Source organism: Tupaia chinensis, unplaced genomic scaffold, assembly GCF_000334495.1.
Source record: "Tupaia chinensis unplaced genomic scaffold, TupChi_1.0 Scaffold144255_1, whole genome shotgun sequence".
NCBI lineage: Eukaryota > Metazoa > Chordata > Mammalia > Scandentia > Tupaiidae > Tupaia > Tupaia belangeri.
The window spans coordinates 3,265,022-3,281,658 of NW_006204113.1; the positions used below are offsets into that span (position 1 = coordinate 3,265,022).

At 55.5% G+C, this 16,637-nt stretch overlaps 1 protein-coding gene across 1 annotated transcript in view; it reads right to left on the reverse strand.

The window, feature by feature from the left end:
• The window catches only part of SH3PXD2A (SH3 and PX domains 2A), a 309,695-nt gene that overhangs the window by 88,280 nt on the left and 204,778 nt on the right, over positions 1-16,637 (reverse strand). Inside the window, 1 exon segment of the mRNA XM_014583350.2 lies at positions 5,971-5,999. Within this exon segment, the coding sequence (XP_014438836.2) occupies positions 5,971-5,999 (29 nt within the window).

The window sequence follows — 16,637 nt, forward strand, 5'->3', positions numbered from 1 at the left end:
TTACCCCAATTCAGGCATTTCCTTTATTAGCAACAGAATGGACTAGAACCACCTCTGAACTGCTGGGAGGCAACCTGCCATCATGGGATGGATGGTGCCGCTCCTGGGGGAGCCAAAGCCTGGACTCTCTATTCCGGAGTGGAACACCTCCCATGCTGCTGCCTGGTCACAGCAGTTACTGAGTCCTACAGGAGTGCTAACCCTAAGTGGGCATTCCCTGAGTGCCTGGCCTGGTGCTAGCTGACGCTTCAAATGTACTCACTTTCTGTCGTCTTCAAACAACCTGATGAAGTGCGATTGTTCTCATTTTACAGCTGAAGAAAACTGAGGCACAGGGACCAGCAGTTAGCGTAATGGCTATGTCGCTGGACTCCCACGTAGTCGACTGCGGTTCGTGTCCCGGACCCGGAGGCTTAAAACTCATGCCGGGCGTGTGTGTGTGTGTGCCCAAGATCCTGAGAGGAGAAATGGAGGAGAGGGGATTGCGGTGTGGCCATCCCTGGGGTGGTGACTTCTCACTTTCTGTCTCTCTGTCTCTCTCTATCTGTCTGGCAAGCGCACGCGCCCTATAGCAAAAAAAAAAAACCTCTAAAAAAAAAAAAAGAAAAGAAAAGAAAAAGAAAACTGAGGCACAGAAAAGCTAAGAACTTGCCCAAGATCACAGAGCTGGCAGAGCGGAGACATGGAACAAGGCATCCTGGCTTCAGAGTCTCATTCTTAACTCAACAGGATACACAGCAATGGCCCGGTCTAAACCCTGATTCCTTTAAGTTCACAGAGTCGAAAGGAATGTCTCAACGGAGTCATTTTATTCTCAAAGTGAAGATCAATTTCTTCCAGGATCTATCGATAACTAAAACACAGTTTCAAAACTGACCCACAGCAGAGCTGGCGTTCAGACTCTGCCTGTCTGATGCCAACACCCCAACTCTGAACCCCAGACAACACTGCTCCTTTGCAGGGAAACTACAGAAACGCTGGTCTTGACTCAGTTCGATAACAGTTTTCTAACCACGAAGATGGAAGCCGGGCTGAGTTTGCCACTTTTCCAAAGAAAAGCAGAAAGTAAACAGGATTTCACGAGGAACATTAACACTTGCCTAAGAGAACAAACTTGCAACACTCTTGAGTAACCTTATTTGCATTTAAACGAGCTGGAACTCATCACAGGGTTCCTTGACGGGATGGCGTGCCTGGCCCTCTGCTGGCCACTGTCCAGAGCCAGGATTATCCCAGAGGATCTGCGGCCACCCGCGCCCCCTAGTGACGCATGGCAGAACTTCCCATCCATGGGCCCTGGAGAAATGAAGCTTTTTAGGGAACTGTGGGAGTACAGGTCTGAAGAGGAACCCCTGCTCTGGCAGGCCTGCCTAGCCCCCTCTGGGCTCCTGGGGCAGCGCCCACCTCAGGGGAGCAACCACAGCTACCAATGACGAGCCTTTCCCACGAGGCCCTCTGTGTGCACCGCCTCACTGAAGCCTGGGTGCTGTCCTGCCCGGTCACTGCTATGACTACCCACTGCACAGGTGTGATGGCCAGTGATGCATGCCCGCTCGGCTAGGCTCCAGCCCCCAGTTAAGCAATCACGACCTAATCAAGGCGTTGCTGGGAGGGTATTTTTGTAGCTGGGATTCAAGTCCATCACCAGTTCATTTATGTGGGAAATGATCCTAAACACTTGGGGTGGGCTTAGTCAATAAGCCACGAGCCTGAAATGCAGGGTCGAGGCATCCCTGAAGACACTTCACCTGTGGACAGCCACCCCAGCTTGTGCCTAGAACTCAGCCCGCCTTCCTCACGGCCGGCCCGGTGGATCTCAGACTTGCCTGGCCAGTCCCCCCAGTTGAGCAAGACGATCAATTACAACAACTCTTAATACGTATCTCTGACTGCTTCTGTTTCTCTAGTTGAACTCTGACTGATGCAAAGGTGAGGTAACCGAGCTCAGAGGTGAAGGCGTTTGTTTAAGGCCACATAACAGGCAAGCCGTGGACATAGGCGACCTGACTCGGATGCTCCCCAGTCCCCACACAAACTCCCCCTGAACCCCACCCCCTCATCCATGCCCAATGACCCTATCAGCCTCTCACCCCTCCACTGCTGCTGGAGCGCCTGCCCTCTCTCCCGTCTCCTCTCTGGTAGATCTCCATCTACCAGCCATTCAGTCCACGAAAGAAGTCAGACCATGTCTCCCCTCTACTCAGAACCCTTTAGTGGCTTCCTAGCTCAGTAAAAGTCAAAATCCTTAAACTGTCCTGCAAGGTTTAAGGATTGCTGCTTCATCCCACCTCCTGGCCCACCTCGGCTTCTCATCTCCTGCCACTCTGTCCTCCTGTCTCCATGCCAAGCACAAGCCTCCCTGCTGTGCCTTCGGCAGCCAGCATGCTTCCACCCCAGGGCCTGTGCATTTGCCACACCCTTGGCCTGGACCCAGGTGACCACACTGTCCCCTTATCCCCTCTATCCAGCAGCACATTCTGGTGAGTACGGTCCATCGCCCAGAGCAGACTGCAAACTCCTCAAGGGCAGAATGACATTCCTGTTACCTCGGCATCTGGCACACGGCCAGTGCTCGGTGAGGTCAGTCGAGAAGTGTCTGGTCTCCAAACAAGCCACACTTAGTCCTGCTTCCCCCCCCTCTGTATATGGGCTCTCCGGGTTCCCAAAGCCTCTCTGCCCTTAAACCAGAAAATATTCCTCCTCTTTCCAGATAATGAACTCCACTTGAAGCCACAGTGACCTCTCTGCTGATCCATATGGGGTTCACACACGATGCGTGCATTCTTCCACCGTCCCAGCCACTCAGTAAGTAGGAGCGGATCCTGGGCAGCTGCAAGTCCAGCAGCCGGCAGTGATTTACAGACAGTAAGAAAACGCACAGCCCAGCCCTATGTAAAGTCCCTAGCACATAGTAGATGCTCATTAAGTAACAGTTGCTAGCACTTCAGGAGCGCTTTCTAGGTTGCAGGAGTGTTCTAAGCATGCTTACATGTGTTAGTTTATGTAATCGGCATTATAACCATTCGAGGTGTCTATTACACAGAACCAACAGGATGTGTATAGAGGGAGAAAGAGATTTATTTTAGGAATTGGCTCACGTGATGGTGGAGGCTTGGTGAGTCCAAAATTGGATGGGCGAGGCTGGCAGGCTGGAAACCAGGGAAAGAACTGCAGTTGGAGCCTGAAGGCTGGCTGCTGGCACAGTTCCTGGCTGGGGAGGCCAGACTGTTCCGTTAGGCACTCAGCCTTCGACTGACCTGGTGAGGCCAACCCGCATCAAGGAGAGTAATCCACTTTATTCAGTGTCCACTGACTTAAGCGTTCATCTCATCCCAAAAACACCTTCACAGAACCTGCACAATACAGGCCGTCCACCTCAATGACTGAATTCCGGTCCGATGGCTAGGGTAAGCGAACGGGCTGATAACAAGGAGCTTAATGGCGATGTGTCGGAGCCATGGAGTATGCATTTTTCCATAGATAGATGCCGTGTGACACCATACTAGAATAACACAGTTCTATCCATGCAAAAGTCCCACGTGAGGTCAGTGCCAGAAAGCAACGAGATGCACCAGAACACAGTAATATAACACTGGCATGTCATTTTTATTTATTCAGAATATTCCTGCGGGTGCACAATACAGCACAAATTTATAAACAAAATACGTAGTCTTGCGTGACTGTGAATGTTCCGTGTGGTGAATACTAACCCATTGCGGGAGCGAGACAGAGACTGAGAGGGGATTCCCTGCGCTGGAGAACTGGTCAGAGGCCTGAGTGGTCATTAAACGGATACGTCGTTAAGCGAGGAACAGCTGTAACACTTGACAAAACACCATGACCATGACCGGGGCAGCCTGACACGTGAAGTTAGCCATCACACGGTGAGTATGAATATTGTCCCTAACTTACAGAAGAGGGGACAGAAGAGAGGGAGCGAGAACTCTGCCCAAGGTCACAGAGAAACTAGACTCTAAACTCCTGCTGTCTGGCTCCAGAGCTGGCCCTTTAACCAGGACACTAAGTGGCCATTATCATAAGCACACCAGTGCAAATTAAATTCCTGTCCATCCTCTTCCCGGCCTGAGCGGAAGGCAGGGACACTGCGGGAGGCTTTCCCTGGGAGAGGCCTGGGGTGGTGCTGCGAGGCTCAGGGGGAGAGGGGGACCTGAGAGGTTTCTCGGTCCAGCCCCTGCCTTTATAGGGAGAGGGACTGAGGCCTGGAGTACAGCCAAGACCAGGTCCCAGAAAGGGATGACGACGAAGACTGCTACTTAGAGTGACGATGCGCTAGGAACCATCCCATGTGTCAGATAGTTTGTTTCCATCTTCATTTGAAAGGAAATGAGGAAACTGAGGCACAGGGAGGTTACAACACGTCCCTAAGCTCACACAGAGCTGGGACTTGACCCCAGACTCCACCATTGCACTGCAACTCTGAGGCCCGAGGCAAGCTTCCTGGGGAGGCGGGCTGTGACAACTCCATCCAGTTTTGCCCCCACTTCTGTTCCCCACCCGGGGCTGACAGGGAGTGACAGCGGAGGATGCGCTGCAATCCCGCAGGCCCATAAGCAGCCTCGCTGCCCTGTTCATAGTGCCCTCCGTACCAGTGGGCGGGCACACCTGAGACACCCCAGGCCCAGCTGACAGGCACGCCTGCTCGCATCCTACTGCTAGACGCGCCCGACAGGTACACGGCGCACATGAACAGACCGCAAACCCACAACCTATATCCTAATCCCCGCCAGGGCACCCTCACCCCAGCCTAGGCACCCAAACAAGTAAACATACTCTCACGGCACACAACTGTCAAGACCTCACATGTTCATACACACATGCACCCCACATACATGTACCCCTAACAATAAAGCCAGAGCACAACTTTCTCATGCCGGTAGCAGGGAAGCCTGTACACAGAACATACAAACCCATACTCAGAAACACTCACACCATCCAGTTAAAACCACCCCTGTGTCCCGCCCATCACACAGGGCACACACCTCTACTGATCCCCAGGCCAAGACAGTTGGATACAGAAGCCATTCCTGTGAGCCACACGTCAACACACGCTTCCCACAGGCCCAAGAGCCAGAGACCTCGCGATGGCTGCCCACGTGTCCATCGCCCCATAAATAAGGCAACACAGCAAAGGCACCCACCTACCCTGGCCCCGCACCCCTGTACACAGGGCACTAACTTCTAGGGCCCCTCTCCTCCATTAACGACTCCCTGGCGTTTGCCATTTGCTGCCCCCAGCCTCCCCCACCCAGAGAGAGTCCCTGTCCCACCCCGCAGGAGGACAGCGCAGCACCCAGCATCTGGGGGCTTGCCCCGCCTCTCTGCCTCCACCTGCCCCTCGCAAAGTCAGACACCTGCCAGGCCAGCGCAGGGCGGCTGGGCCCCTTCCCCAACGCACATAGTGGCCAGGGCGCAGAGCCCCAGGCCCCCAGCAAGAACGCGTTGAGTGGGGGGGCGCAGGGGAGGCCCGCCGTGCAGGAGCTAAAATCTCACGGCAGTCACCAGTCATGACCCCTTTTCGGTCTGGGATCTTCACCTTCTCACCGGGAAAATCCTGCGTCTCTATTAACCCTTCCGTCACCGCCGCACCGCGGGAAGGACCCAAGGAGAAGTCACAGCAGTGCGCAGCAGTGGCCACCGCAGCCCGGGTGAAGGATGCGGCTGTCAACGCCATGGGGGCTCAGGCCCCTCGCGAGACACCCCCGCACTCCCACGCGCCCACCCCCGTTTCCACTGGGGACAGCTTCGGGCAAGGAGCCTGAGGGACTCCCTGGGAGAGGGAGAAAAGGCGTGAGTCCCAGAGATGCCAGAGGGACATAGGCTGGGGAGGGGTAAACTGAAAGGAGAGCCCCGGCCGGCCGGCCTTAGGGCAACCCCTTCAAAGTCCGCAGGATCGGAGGGGCGCGCGCACCGAAGGGGGTTGGAGGGAAAAACGCCCGGAGGCTTCCTTACCTGATTTCCTCCTGGAACTGCCATAGTCCCTGAAAAAGAAGCAACAACAGATAGACATGGTTAGAGCCAGGCGGGAGAGCGGGGCTGGGGCTGGGGCTGCGGCTGCGGGGCGCCCACGGGCGGGCTGCGGTTGGCTCCCAGCGCCGCTGCTCATGTGATGCCCGCGGCCCCTGCCCCTCGGGGCCCGCCGGCCTGAGAGCCCGGGCTCACCTTCCCCCATCCTGGGCGGACCAGGAGGGAGGCAGGTTCGCATGGACTTTGTAAACAGGGAAACTGAGGCTCGGGTAGGGTGTTCGTTGGAAACCCACGGAAAGCTCCACTTCCAAATTCGTGGCCTCGCTCGTCCAGCCCTCTCAGCCTGCAAGTCACCACTGAGATGTCACCTCAACACCTTCCTCGCCGTCCCCTTCCTCTCACATTTGTGAGAGCCTTTGACTGAAGTCTGCCCCCATCCCAGGCCCAAGGCTCCCAAAAGCACACTGTGGCTTCTCCACCCCTGGGACTGGCACAGGCTGCAGGCGGGATGGTGAACCCAAACGGGTCTCTAAAAACTCCATGGGAAACGTGCATTCTGAACAGAATATGCATGCATCTCCAACATTTTTTGCACCCTGACTTTAATTCTGGCTTTCTATTTACTTTTTAAAAAAAGAATTATTTATTTGATTTTGTTAATTACTACTATTATTTTAAATTTTGCAATAGGGCACGTGTGCCCACCAGAGAGAGTCAGAGAGAAAGTGAAAAGCATGTCACCAGGTCTGGGACCCAGACTGCGGTCAGTCATGTGGGGGCCCAGGGCCTTACCCACCTCGCCACCTGCTGGCCCTCCACTTATTTTCTGAAGAGTATCGTCCTTAATCCTTGAAAACCAAGGCTGGGACTCTCAGGACTGGGGGCTGGGGAGGGAGAGCACTCTGCAGGGGTAACAGGGAGGCCAGGAAGGGTGGCTGAGCTTTCTGAAGTGAGGGCTGGATTCAAATCCTATCACTGGCAATAATTCTCCAGTAACCTTAGGCATTTAAGCCCTCCCGGCCTCCCTGGACCTGCCCTGAACCACCGGAACCTGCAGCCTGCCCTGCCCTCCAGCCAGAAATTAGCCCAGACTTTGATCCAGCGTGCTTCCCAAACTCTGCCAGTGCCCTTGCATCTGGTCTCTCCCCGACCCTGCCTTCCAACCCCCCCACCCGCCAATCCTCAGGGCGCTGAAGACGAGGCAGCTCCTTAACCTGCCTATCACACGCCCTACAATGCTGGGCGTTCAGTCTAAGTGCTCAGAGAGCAGCGGAGAGGCTGGCTAGAGGTCTGTCCGGAAACTGGAGGAAATGCCTTCCATTTTCCCTGGGGGCCAAGAAAAATGCCAACTGCTGCCCATCTTTGGTGGAGGCAAACTAGTCAGCTAGGTCTGCTCTGGAAGGGCTCCCGGGAAGGTAGGCCAGGCTTATGGGGACTCCCCAAGATTCCAATGTTGGAGGTCCTAGGGGTGGCCTGGGCTATTGGGTGTTTGCTGAACTCCAAGGAGACTCGGCTGCACAGCCAGGTCACGGTGAGGGGCTCCTTCTCTCCCAAGCTTCTACATTTCCCAAAGCCTGGGCTCAGAACCCACAGACCTAGAATGCTAGGGGCAAGCCCCAGAAACCTGCATTTTTGATCTGCACCCCTCAATCTTGCTTGAGAACCCCCTTGGTCTCTCTTTAGCTTCTCCACTCATAGTAAGAGGACGATCATGTGGTCCTCATTTTACAGGCCAGGAAATAGGCTCGGCTACTGTCCAAGGTCACCCAGTCTGGAATAAGAAGTTCAGGGTGTGGGGCCAGCAGGGGGCAAAGTGACTGAGGTGCTGGACTCTCACATGGCCGACTGCAGTTCAAGTACTGGACCTGGCAGCTTGAAAATCAGGGTGGGCACATGTGCACGTGTGCTCAAAATCCCTAGAGGAAAATGGAGGAGAAGGGATTGTGGCATGGCCATCCTTACTGGGAGGGAGGGTGATTACTCACTTTCCCTCTCACCGTTCCCCCCCCCGATTGTGGCATGACCACACCCCATGCAGGGTTCTCTCTCTCTCTCTCTCTCTCTCTCTCTCTCTCTCTCGGTAAGTACGTGAGCCCTATGGCAAAAACTTACAACACAAACAAACTCCGGGGTGAGTGGGGTAGAGGAGAGTCTGTTGAAACTGCTGTTTTTGAATGGAGTTGGGAAGTTAAGAGAGTCTCCATTTGCCCCTGTCCCCTCAACCCGGCAGTCCAGGGAGGCCTTCACCATGGCAGGCTTGTGTTCCTGGGGCAGAACAGCAACCAGCAGACAGTGTGCCCTGGAGAGCTTGACCATGCCCCCTCGAGGTCAGCTGTGGGGAGAGTTCCCAGCAAGGAGGAGAGACTAATATGGTGGCTGTGCCCAGGAGACTCTTAGTTCCCAAGAAAGGAATCCGTTTTTCAGAGATTTTTACTTCCTAAGAGTTGTTTTTTTGTTTTGTTTTGTTTTGTTTTGTTTTTGATTTTCGCTTTAGAGCATGTGCAATCATGGGATGGGAGGACAAGACACAGTGAGAGAGAAGGTGAGAAATCACCCCCGAGGTGGGATGATCACATTGCAATCCCTTCTCCTTTTTACTCCCAGGATCTTGGACACGCATGCACATACACCAGCGAGATTTTTTTTTTTTTTGAGAGTTTTTTGCCATAGGGCACGTGCGCTCGCCAGACAGACCGAGAGAGACAGAGAGACAGAAAGCGAGAAATCTCCCCCCGGGGGGATGGCCACGCCACAATCCCTTCTCCTCCATTCTCCTCTCGGGATCTTGAGCATGCATGCGCACGCGTCTGGTGTGAGTTTAAGCCACCAGGTCCGGGACTTGAACCGCGGTCGATTACGTGGGAGTCCAGTGACATAGCCATTACGCTAACTGCTGGTCCCCCCCTGGCGAGATTTTGAAGCCACTGGGTCTGGGGCTCAAACTGTGGTTGGCCATGCAGGAGTCCAACAACATAACTGCTATGCCATCTGCTGGTCCCAGTTTTTCAGGCCTTTTCACTGAGTGAGGCTGGGCCACTAGAGAAGGGCAGGGAATGGATGGCAAGGAGGAGGTGTCCTCGTCCGGCCCACCATTTTCCCACTGGTCCTGGCAGGAGAGGGCTCTGGGTCCAGGACTACACGGCCCACTGACCGACCCCTGTCTGTGCACTGCAGGTGGCCCAGGGTTCTCCTGGAGCTTGTGGACAGCCCAGCAGGGAGGCAGGCAGGTTATTCCCGCATGGCGGGAGCACACGGAGGCTCAGGAATGAGAAAGGGACGTAATTCACATGCCCAGAGTATGCCAGGCCCCTGGTGATTCTCAACCCGGCCATTCAGTGAAGTCATCTCCAGAGCTGGTTAAAAATTCAGCTGGGGCCTTACTCTAACCTATTGCACTGTCTGCGTCTCCCACAAGCTCCCCTGAGGGTGCTGAGACGGGTCCAGTGTTGCATGTCCATCAAGCCCCAGCCACCCTGAGAAACATTTATGCTAAGTGAGAGCGAAGTGCTTGCAGTGCAGAGAAGCTTGGCCCAAATCCCCCGGCCTGCCTGCCCTTCAACCAGAGTAGGGAAGGGCCCGCCCCACCGAGGACTTCTGGATCCCTCCCTGCAGATGGCGTGGACTTATAGTTTTGCAGGTGAGAAGAGCTAAACTTAGAGAAGCTACACAACGTGTTCAAGGTCACAGAGTGAGTGGGTGAGGCTGGGAGGAGGCGTGGCAGCCCAGGCCTTGCTCTGAGGCTCCAGACAGATCCCCGATCACCCTGGAGCAGTGGACTTAGGAGTGGAAGGCAGAGCCCTGGTGCTTAAAGGGGTGGAGGCTGAGGTCCCGGCAGTGGGGGCAGCCAGGCTGTGATGGATGGTGGGAATGGCAGCACAGCGATCCTTCACACAGCGGCTGGCCTCCAGCCCAAGCAGGCGCTGCCCTAATAGGAAACCTCTTGAAGGTTTCCGGTTGGGCACCTTTTAGCAAAGCCATTTCGTATTTTTAGCTGCTGAATATGCTGAGAAGCAGCTTAGGTATCCAGTGGCTGGGACTCCCCCATCCCTCACACACCAGTTCCAGGTTTTCTGCCTCCAGCACGCCCCCTCCCACTGCCTCCAACCAGCCTGGCCTGGGCAGGAGGGCAGGGTGCTGTTTGGGTCTAGCAACTCAGAACCGCCTTCCCAGGGGCCTCCAGCCCCCTCTCCTCCTCTCCCCACTCCTTGCTCTGGTTCTCACCCTGAGCTGGTACTGACAGCCCACACCCTGCCTGAGGCTCTGCTCCTGGCAGGTCACAGTCTAGCCTGCTTCCGACTGGCTGCTGAGTCACTATGGCCCAGGGAGCCACCCAGGAGCAGGCAGTATCTCCCTCCAGCATCGCCAGAGGCTGACATAATCGAACAGGCTCCCAGGCTGACAGGGCTCCCCTAGGGCATTCAGCCACCACTGCCACGAAGACCACAGTACAACGGCCAACCATCCCAGGAACCAGGGACATGGGACAAACCGGGACGGCTGGGCATGCTGTGGTCCACAGGTCTGACCTGGCTGGGGTATAGGGGTGGCGTCTGGGCAAGGCCGCCTACAGCCTCCACTCCCCCACCCGGGGTGACAAAGCATCTCCTGGTCCTTCTCACAGCACGAGGCCATCAGTGTGCCTCCCAGTGAGGATGGGCCCTGGGGCGGACAGCCGTGTCCCCTGCTAGCTGGCTGGTGACCGTGACTACTGCCTTGTCTCTTCAGCCTCTGTTTCCCCACCTGTAGACCGGGCAGCAACCTGGCCGGCTCCTAGGCACTTGGGGGAGAGGAAACGGACAGTACCCAGGAGGGCCGGCACAGAAACTGCTTAGAAATCGCCTTGGTTCATATTAACACTTTCCCTTCATCATGGGCCCGTCTGACCCCTCCTCAGTTACTCCCTAGATGGCGAAGGCCTGCTGGACCCCCAGAGGCCCTGAAAGGTGGGGGCTTCTTACCGACACACGGACAGAGATCATCGACCGCGGCAGCGGCAGGCCCCGTTCCGGGCCCCGCGGCCGCGCCAGCCCCGTTGCTGGTGTGGGCTTTCACAGACACAGCCACCCCTGGTCCCTGCCTAGCCCCGAGCTCCAGGAAAGCCTGTTTCTATGCACCGAACCGGGACGCTCTGGCAACAGTCATATTTCCAGGCCCACGAGGGCCCGTGAGGACTGGCATACTAGTCTGGACTCACCCCGTAGGGCACAGCTGACCTCCCTTGGAGTGGCCAACTCTCAGAGCCCCAAACCAGGAGATGCAAAGAGCATTTTCACGCCGACACACAGCCAGGAGGGCCCACTTTACGAGTCTTTCTCTCCTTTCCTCTCGGTGGGACAGGCTGTGCCCCTTTCTTGAACATTCTAAGGGAGTGGCAGGTCTTGGATACAGCAAAGAGGGAGCGGCCAAGGGGAGGGGCGGGAAGGCATTAAACAATTCATGTGCGGCCCCCTGTTTTGGCGTATGGCTCCCCACTCATCTCCCTCCCCTTCGCAATTCCAACATTCGGCCCTCGTGCTCGGAAGCAGGCAGAGCGGGTGTTGGTCCATTCCATGGATGAGGAAACTGACATCCTGAGGGCTTAAGTGGCTTGCCCAGGCTCCTGAGGCTAAGCCGACAGTCCTGGCCCACAAGGCTTCCCATGGGACCATGCTGAAGCCCACGGGGATCAGGCTCTCCCTGGGGACAAGGGGTGGCCACCCTGCCAGTCAGGGTTCCCCAAGTGAGAGGTGAAACCAGGCAGAGGCGCCGAGGCAAGGGAGGGAGACAGAAAGGAAGCCCAGCCTGCCTGCGCCGGCTCTGGGGACGGACGCCGTCTCGGCCAGGTGGAATTCTGACCAGTGCTGCAGTGTGTGGGGGGGCTCCACTGCCTGCCACCCCCCTTCCTCCCTCCATCAGTGTCTTGGCACAAGACTCACGGGCACACACCCCAGGCTGCTGCTCTCACCCCGCTGTCTGCTGGCTGACATTGGCCGCTGGCCCCGGGTGCCCGTCTGCAGGGCCTGCTGCTGCCGGGAACTGCTGGAGAAGCCAATCGGGTTGCCAGATGGTTGGCTTGGGGTGACCTTGCCAGCCAAGTGGTCTCTGGGATCATGGTCACAACTTAGAATCTAATGATGGGAAGGGGAGATGCAGCCTCAGCCAGAGCAGTGCATGCAGCCAGCCCCTGAGGTTCACGATGACTTTTCTTCCATCTTTTTTTTTTTTTTTGGAGAGGTTTTCGCTATAGGGCGCGTGCCAGACAGACAGAGAGAGACATAGAGACAGAAAGGGAGAAATCATCCCCCAGGGGGGATGGCCACGCCGCAATCCATTCTCCTCTTGGGATCTTGGGCACGCACGCACACGCGCCCAGCGTGAGTTTTAAGCCACCGGGTCCGGGACTCGAACTGCGGTCGACTATGTGGGAGTCCAGAGACATAGCCATTGCGCTAACTGCTGGTTCCCCACAATGGTTTTTCTAAAAATTTTTTTATTTTAGGTTTTGCCATAGGGCATGTGCGCTCCCTGGAGAGAGACCAGAGGGAAAGTGAGAAATCAACCCAAGGGGAATGGCCATGTTGCAATCCTTTCTCCTCCATTCTCCTCTCGGGATTTCGGGCATGCACACAAACACATGCTGGGTATTTTTCTTCTTTTTTTCTTTTTTTGAGAGGTTTTTGCTATAGGGCATGTGCACTGGCCAGAAAGACAGAGAGAGACAGAGAGATCATCTCCCAGGGGGGATGGTCACGCCACAATCCCTCTTCTTCCATTCTCCTCTCAGGATCTTGGGCACGCATCCACATGCACCTGGCGTGAATTTAAGCCACCGGGTCCAGGAGTCGAACTGTGGTCGACTACATGGAAGTCCAGTGACATAGCCATTACGCCATCCACTGGTTCCATGCCTGGTTTTTTCAAGCCACCAGGTCAGGGACTTGAACTGTGGTCAGCCTCATGGGAATCCAGCACCTTAACCACAATGCCACCTGCTGGCCCCGACATTTCAACCATTTTCAACCAACAAGCACTTTTTAATACAAGGTGCTGTCTACTGCTGAGCCCCCACCGTAGGCATCTCACTCTGGGCTGTGCAGGCAGCAGCGGGGAAATGTGTGACGAGCTTCTGGCTGGGAGGCGTGGGGTGAGGCCCAGGAAACAACACTACCCCGTGCCCCGAGAAAGCCCACACACCCTGCCCTCTGCGAGTCGCAGGAGTGGCTACACTCCCAGTGCGAGAGGCCTTCGATGGCAGGACACCCCACGTCGCAGGAGGAGGGAGCCTTGGAAGACAGTGGGTTTGGATTCACGGGGAGGACAGAGAGGAGGTAAACTCTAGAAGCAGGAACAAGCAGGTGGAGGATGGGTGGGCAGGTGGACAGGCCCAGGGAGGCAGGTGGGCAGGGTTTGGGTGCGCAGTGGTGAAATGCCGAGGTTCAGGATCGGGGGCGAGGTGCTCAGAGCCTGCCGTTTTGGTTAAGAAGGGAGACAGAGAGCTGGGGGAGAGGGAGCGAGGCGTAGTCAGTTGGTGCTGAATATCAACAGCCAGTTCTAGGCCCAGCTTTGCCTGTGGTAGCCGAGTGCTTCGAATCAAAGGCTGTGACCCGTCAGTGAGTTCTGAAAGCAGAGCAGGGGTCCCGACAAGCATTTAAAAAGAACAAGCACCATCAGTGAGGCACCCATCTGTCATAGGTTGTTTAGTAAAACTTCTCTTCCGGTGCCTGTTTACCTACTGGCCTGTCCATCTGTATTGGGTGGTGATACCTTTTTTGTTTTTTAAAAAATTTTGCTATAAGGGGGACCAGTAGATGGTGTAATGGTTACGCTGCTGGACTCCCACATAGTCGACTGTGGTTCAAGTCCCAGACCTGGTGACTTAAAACTCAAGCTAGGTGAATGTGTGCGCGTGCCCAAGATCCCAAGCGGAGAATGGAGGGGAAGGGATTGCAACGTGGCCATCCCCCTGGGGGTGGGGTGGGTGGTTTCTTGTTTTCTGTGTCTCTAGTGAGCACATGTGCCCTATACCAAAAATCCCTCTTAAAAATTTTTTTGCTATAAGGTGTGTGCACTTGCCAGAAAGAGACAGAGAGGTGGAGAGAGAGAGAGAGAGAGAGAGAGAGAGAAAGAGCACTCCCTAGGGGATGGCCAGGCCGCAATCCCTTCTCCACTCTTGTCGCAGGATATTTTGGGCCGCACACACACGGCACATTTCCCAAGCTGCCGGGTCCAGGACTCCGAACAACACAGTCAGCTATGGGGATCCTGCTTCCTTAAACAGCACGCCATTGGTTGGCCAGGGCTGTGATTTTTAACTGTGACAGAAGAGTTTTGTTTTGTTTTTTTTTTAAGAGGTTTTTGCTATAGGGTGTATGCGCTAGCCAAAGAAACAGAGAGAGACAGACAGAAAGCGAGAAATCACTCCCCAGGGGGGATGGCCATGCCGCAGTCCCTTTTCCTCCATTGTCCTCTTGAGATCTTGGGCACACACACACATGTGCCTGGCATGAGTTTAAGCCACTGGGTCCAGGACTCGAACCGTGGTTGACTACATGGGAGTCCAGCGACATAGCCATTATGCCAACTGCTGGTCCCCTATGACAGAAGAGTTTTAAAAACACTGTCACGTTCACTGGACCTCAGTTTCCCTACCTCTGAATGGAACTACTTCAAACATACTCACAGGGATGTGGAGATTTCTAACTCTCTATGCAACCAACTCAGTGAGACAGAGCGTGTTCTTTCTGAACCCGAGGGAAGAGGGGTCTGAGCAAAGGGCCTTTGGGTCAGCTGAGGTCTTTAGAATGTTTGGGGAATTTTCTACCCGACTCAGCCCCCAGCTGGGTTTTGTTCTGGCTCTTCAGAGCCTCTGCACGAAATGGTCTCGAGAGGCAGCGACCTCCAGGCAAGACAGGCGAGGGGCATGAATGCAGCTCCCCACTTGCGCCCTGGTCTGAATCGCTACACTGTGGCCCTTGTGTCCAACAAGAATCCTCCTTTCTCCACAGCGGCCGTGTTTTCCAGGGTTTTGAGAATGGGCCCCATTGTGGCCATGCGGACAGTCCAGAGAAGCCAGAATTTCTGCCCTGGGTGAGAAGGCTGAATTCCTGGGGAGAGAAGGGGTCTCTGGCTGCCCCGAGGCTGGGCTCCAGAAAGACTGGACGTTGTGGTTGTCCCAGACCCTAGAAGCCTCCAGGAGAGCTCCAGAAAGGCTGGACGCTGTGGTTGTCCCAGACCCTAGAAGCCTCCAGGAATTCTGTTCGTCTCCTGAACGTCCTGGAAGGTGTTTACAGCTGTCTCCACCCACAGCAAAAGGACAAGGCACTGTCGGCCTGGTGCCACCTCTGACCTGTCCCACCATTCTGAGCAAAGGCCCTAAGAACATCTGCAGCTTACGGACTGGCCTCTATCCAGGGCTTAGCACGTGCAGTTAAGAGGGCGGGTTTGGGGACCAGCAGTTGGCATAATGGTTATGTTGCTGGACTCCCATGTAGTCGACCGTGGTTCAAGTCCTGGACCCAGTGGCTTAGACTCACGCCGGGCGTGTGCGTGCATGCCCAAGATCCTGAGAGGAGAATGGAGGAGAAGGGATTGCAGCGTGGCCATTCCCCCCCACCCCCACCCCAGGGGGGTGATTTCTTGCTTTCTGTCTCTCTAGCAAGCGTACACGCCCTGTAGCGAAAACCTCTCAAAAAAAAAAAAAAGAAAGAAAGAAAAAAAAAAAAAAAAAAAGGGGGGGTTTGAGCCCTGATTCAACCACCACCAGTGATGCAGGAAAGTTATTTCACCTTTCTGTATCTTCAGGGTTAAAACAGTTTCTATGGAGAAGAGACTGGGCGTGGCCAGCCCTTCCCAGAGGTGATTTCTCACTTTGCCTCTTTCTCTGTTTCTTTCTAGAAAGAACATACACCTTATATCAAAAACTAAAAACCCAAACAAAACAAGTCAAACAAAACAAACAAGCCCCTGTCTTACAGTTGTGGGAATTACATGGGATAATTACAAAGTCGGCACCTGACACGTGGAAAAGACCCCTAGCACAACAGCCTGGGTTCATATGAGGGCTGGATTTGGCCATTCCCCCCACCCCCACCCCAGGGGGGTGATGGTGGCCCACGTGCAGGGGGTGCTGCCCGGCCCACCCACGTGGGCATGGACCGTGGAAGGCCCTGGTTTCCACGCTCAGGCTGCCAGTGTAGAACACGGGCCTCGGTGCCCACACACGTGCACTTCAAGGACTCCCGCCCAGAAAGTGACTCTGACAAGCCGTCCACGGGAGGGGACAGGCAGGGGAGGGGCAGACCACACCGATTTCCTAGGGGACAGCGAGGACGGCGTGGCCCTTCAGCCCGCTGCCGTGGAGTGCCCCGAGCTCCTCAGGCCTCCTGAGACCCTGCTTCGTCCTTTGCCCGACTATTAGCCATGGGGCTCCTGGGACTTCTGGGGGCTTCAGGAAAACCTGGGGAACCATGGAGGGGTTGGTGGCAAAATGTGGTGATGGCATTCGGCTGTGAAGTCCCCAGAGAGAAGGGCAAAGAGGGTCTCCCACGTTTGGAGGACTCTTGTCTCCCTCCACTTCGGTCTGTCCATCTGTCCACCTACCATCCACCATCCTCCCCCCACCCTTCCTCCCATCCATTCTTCACACATCCATCACCCTCCCAGCCACCCATCCA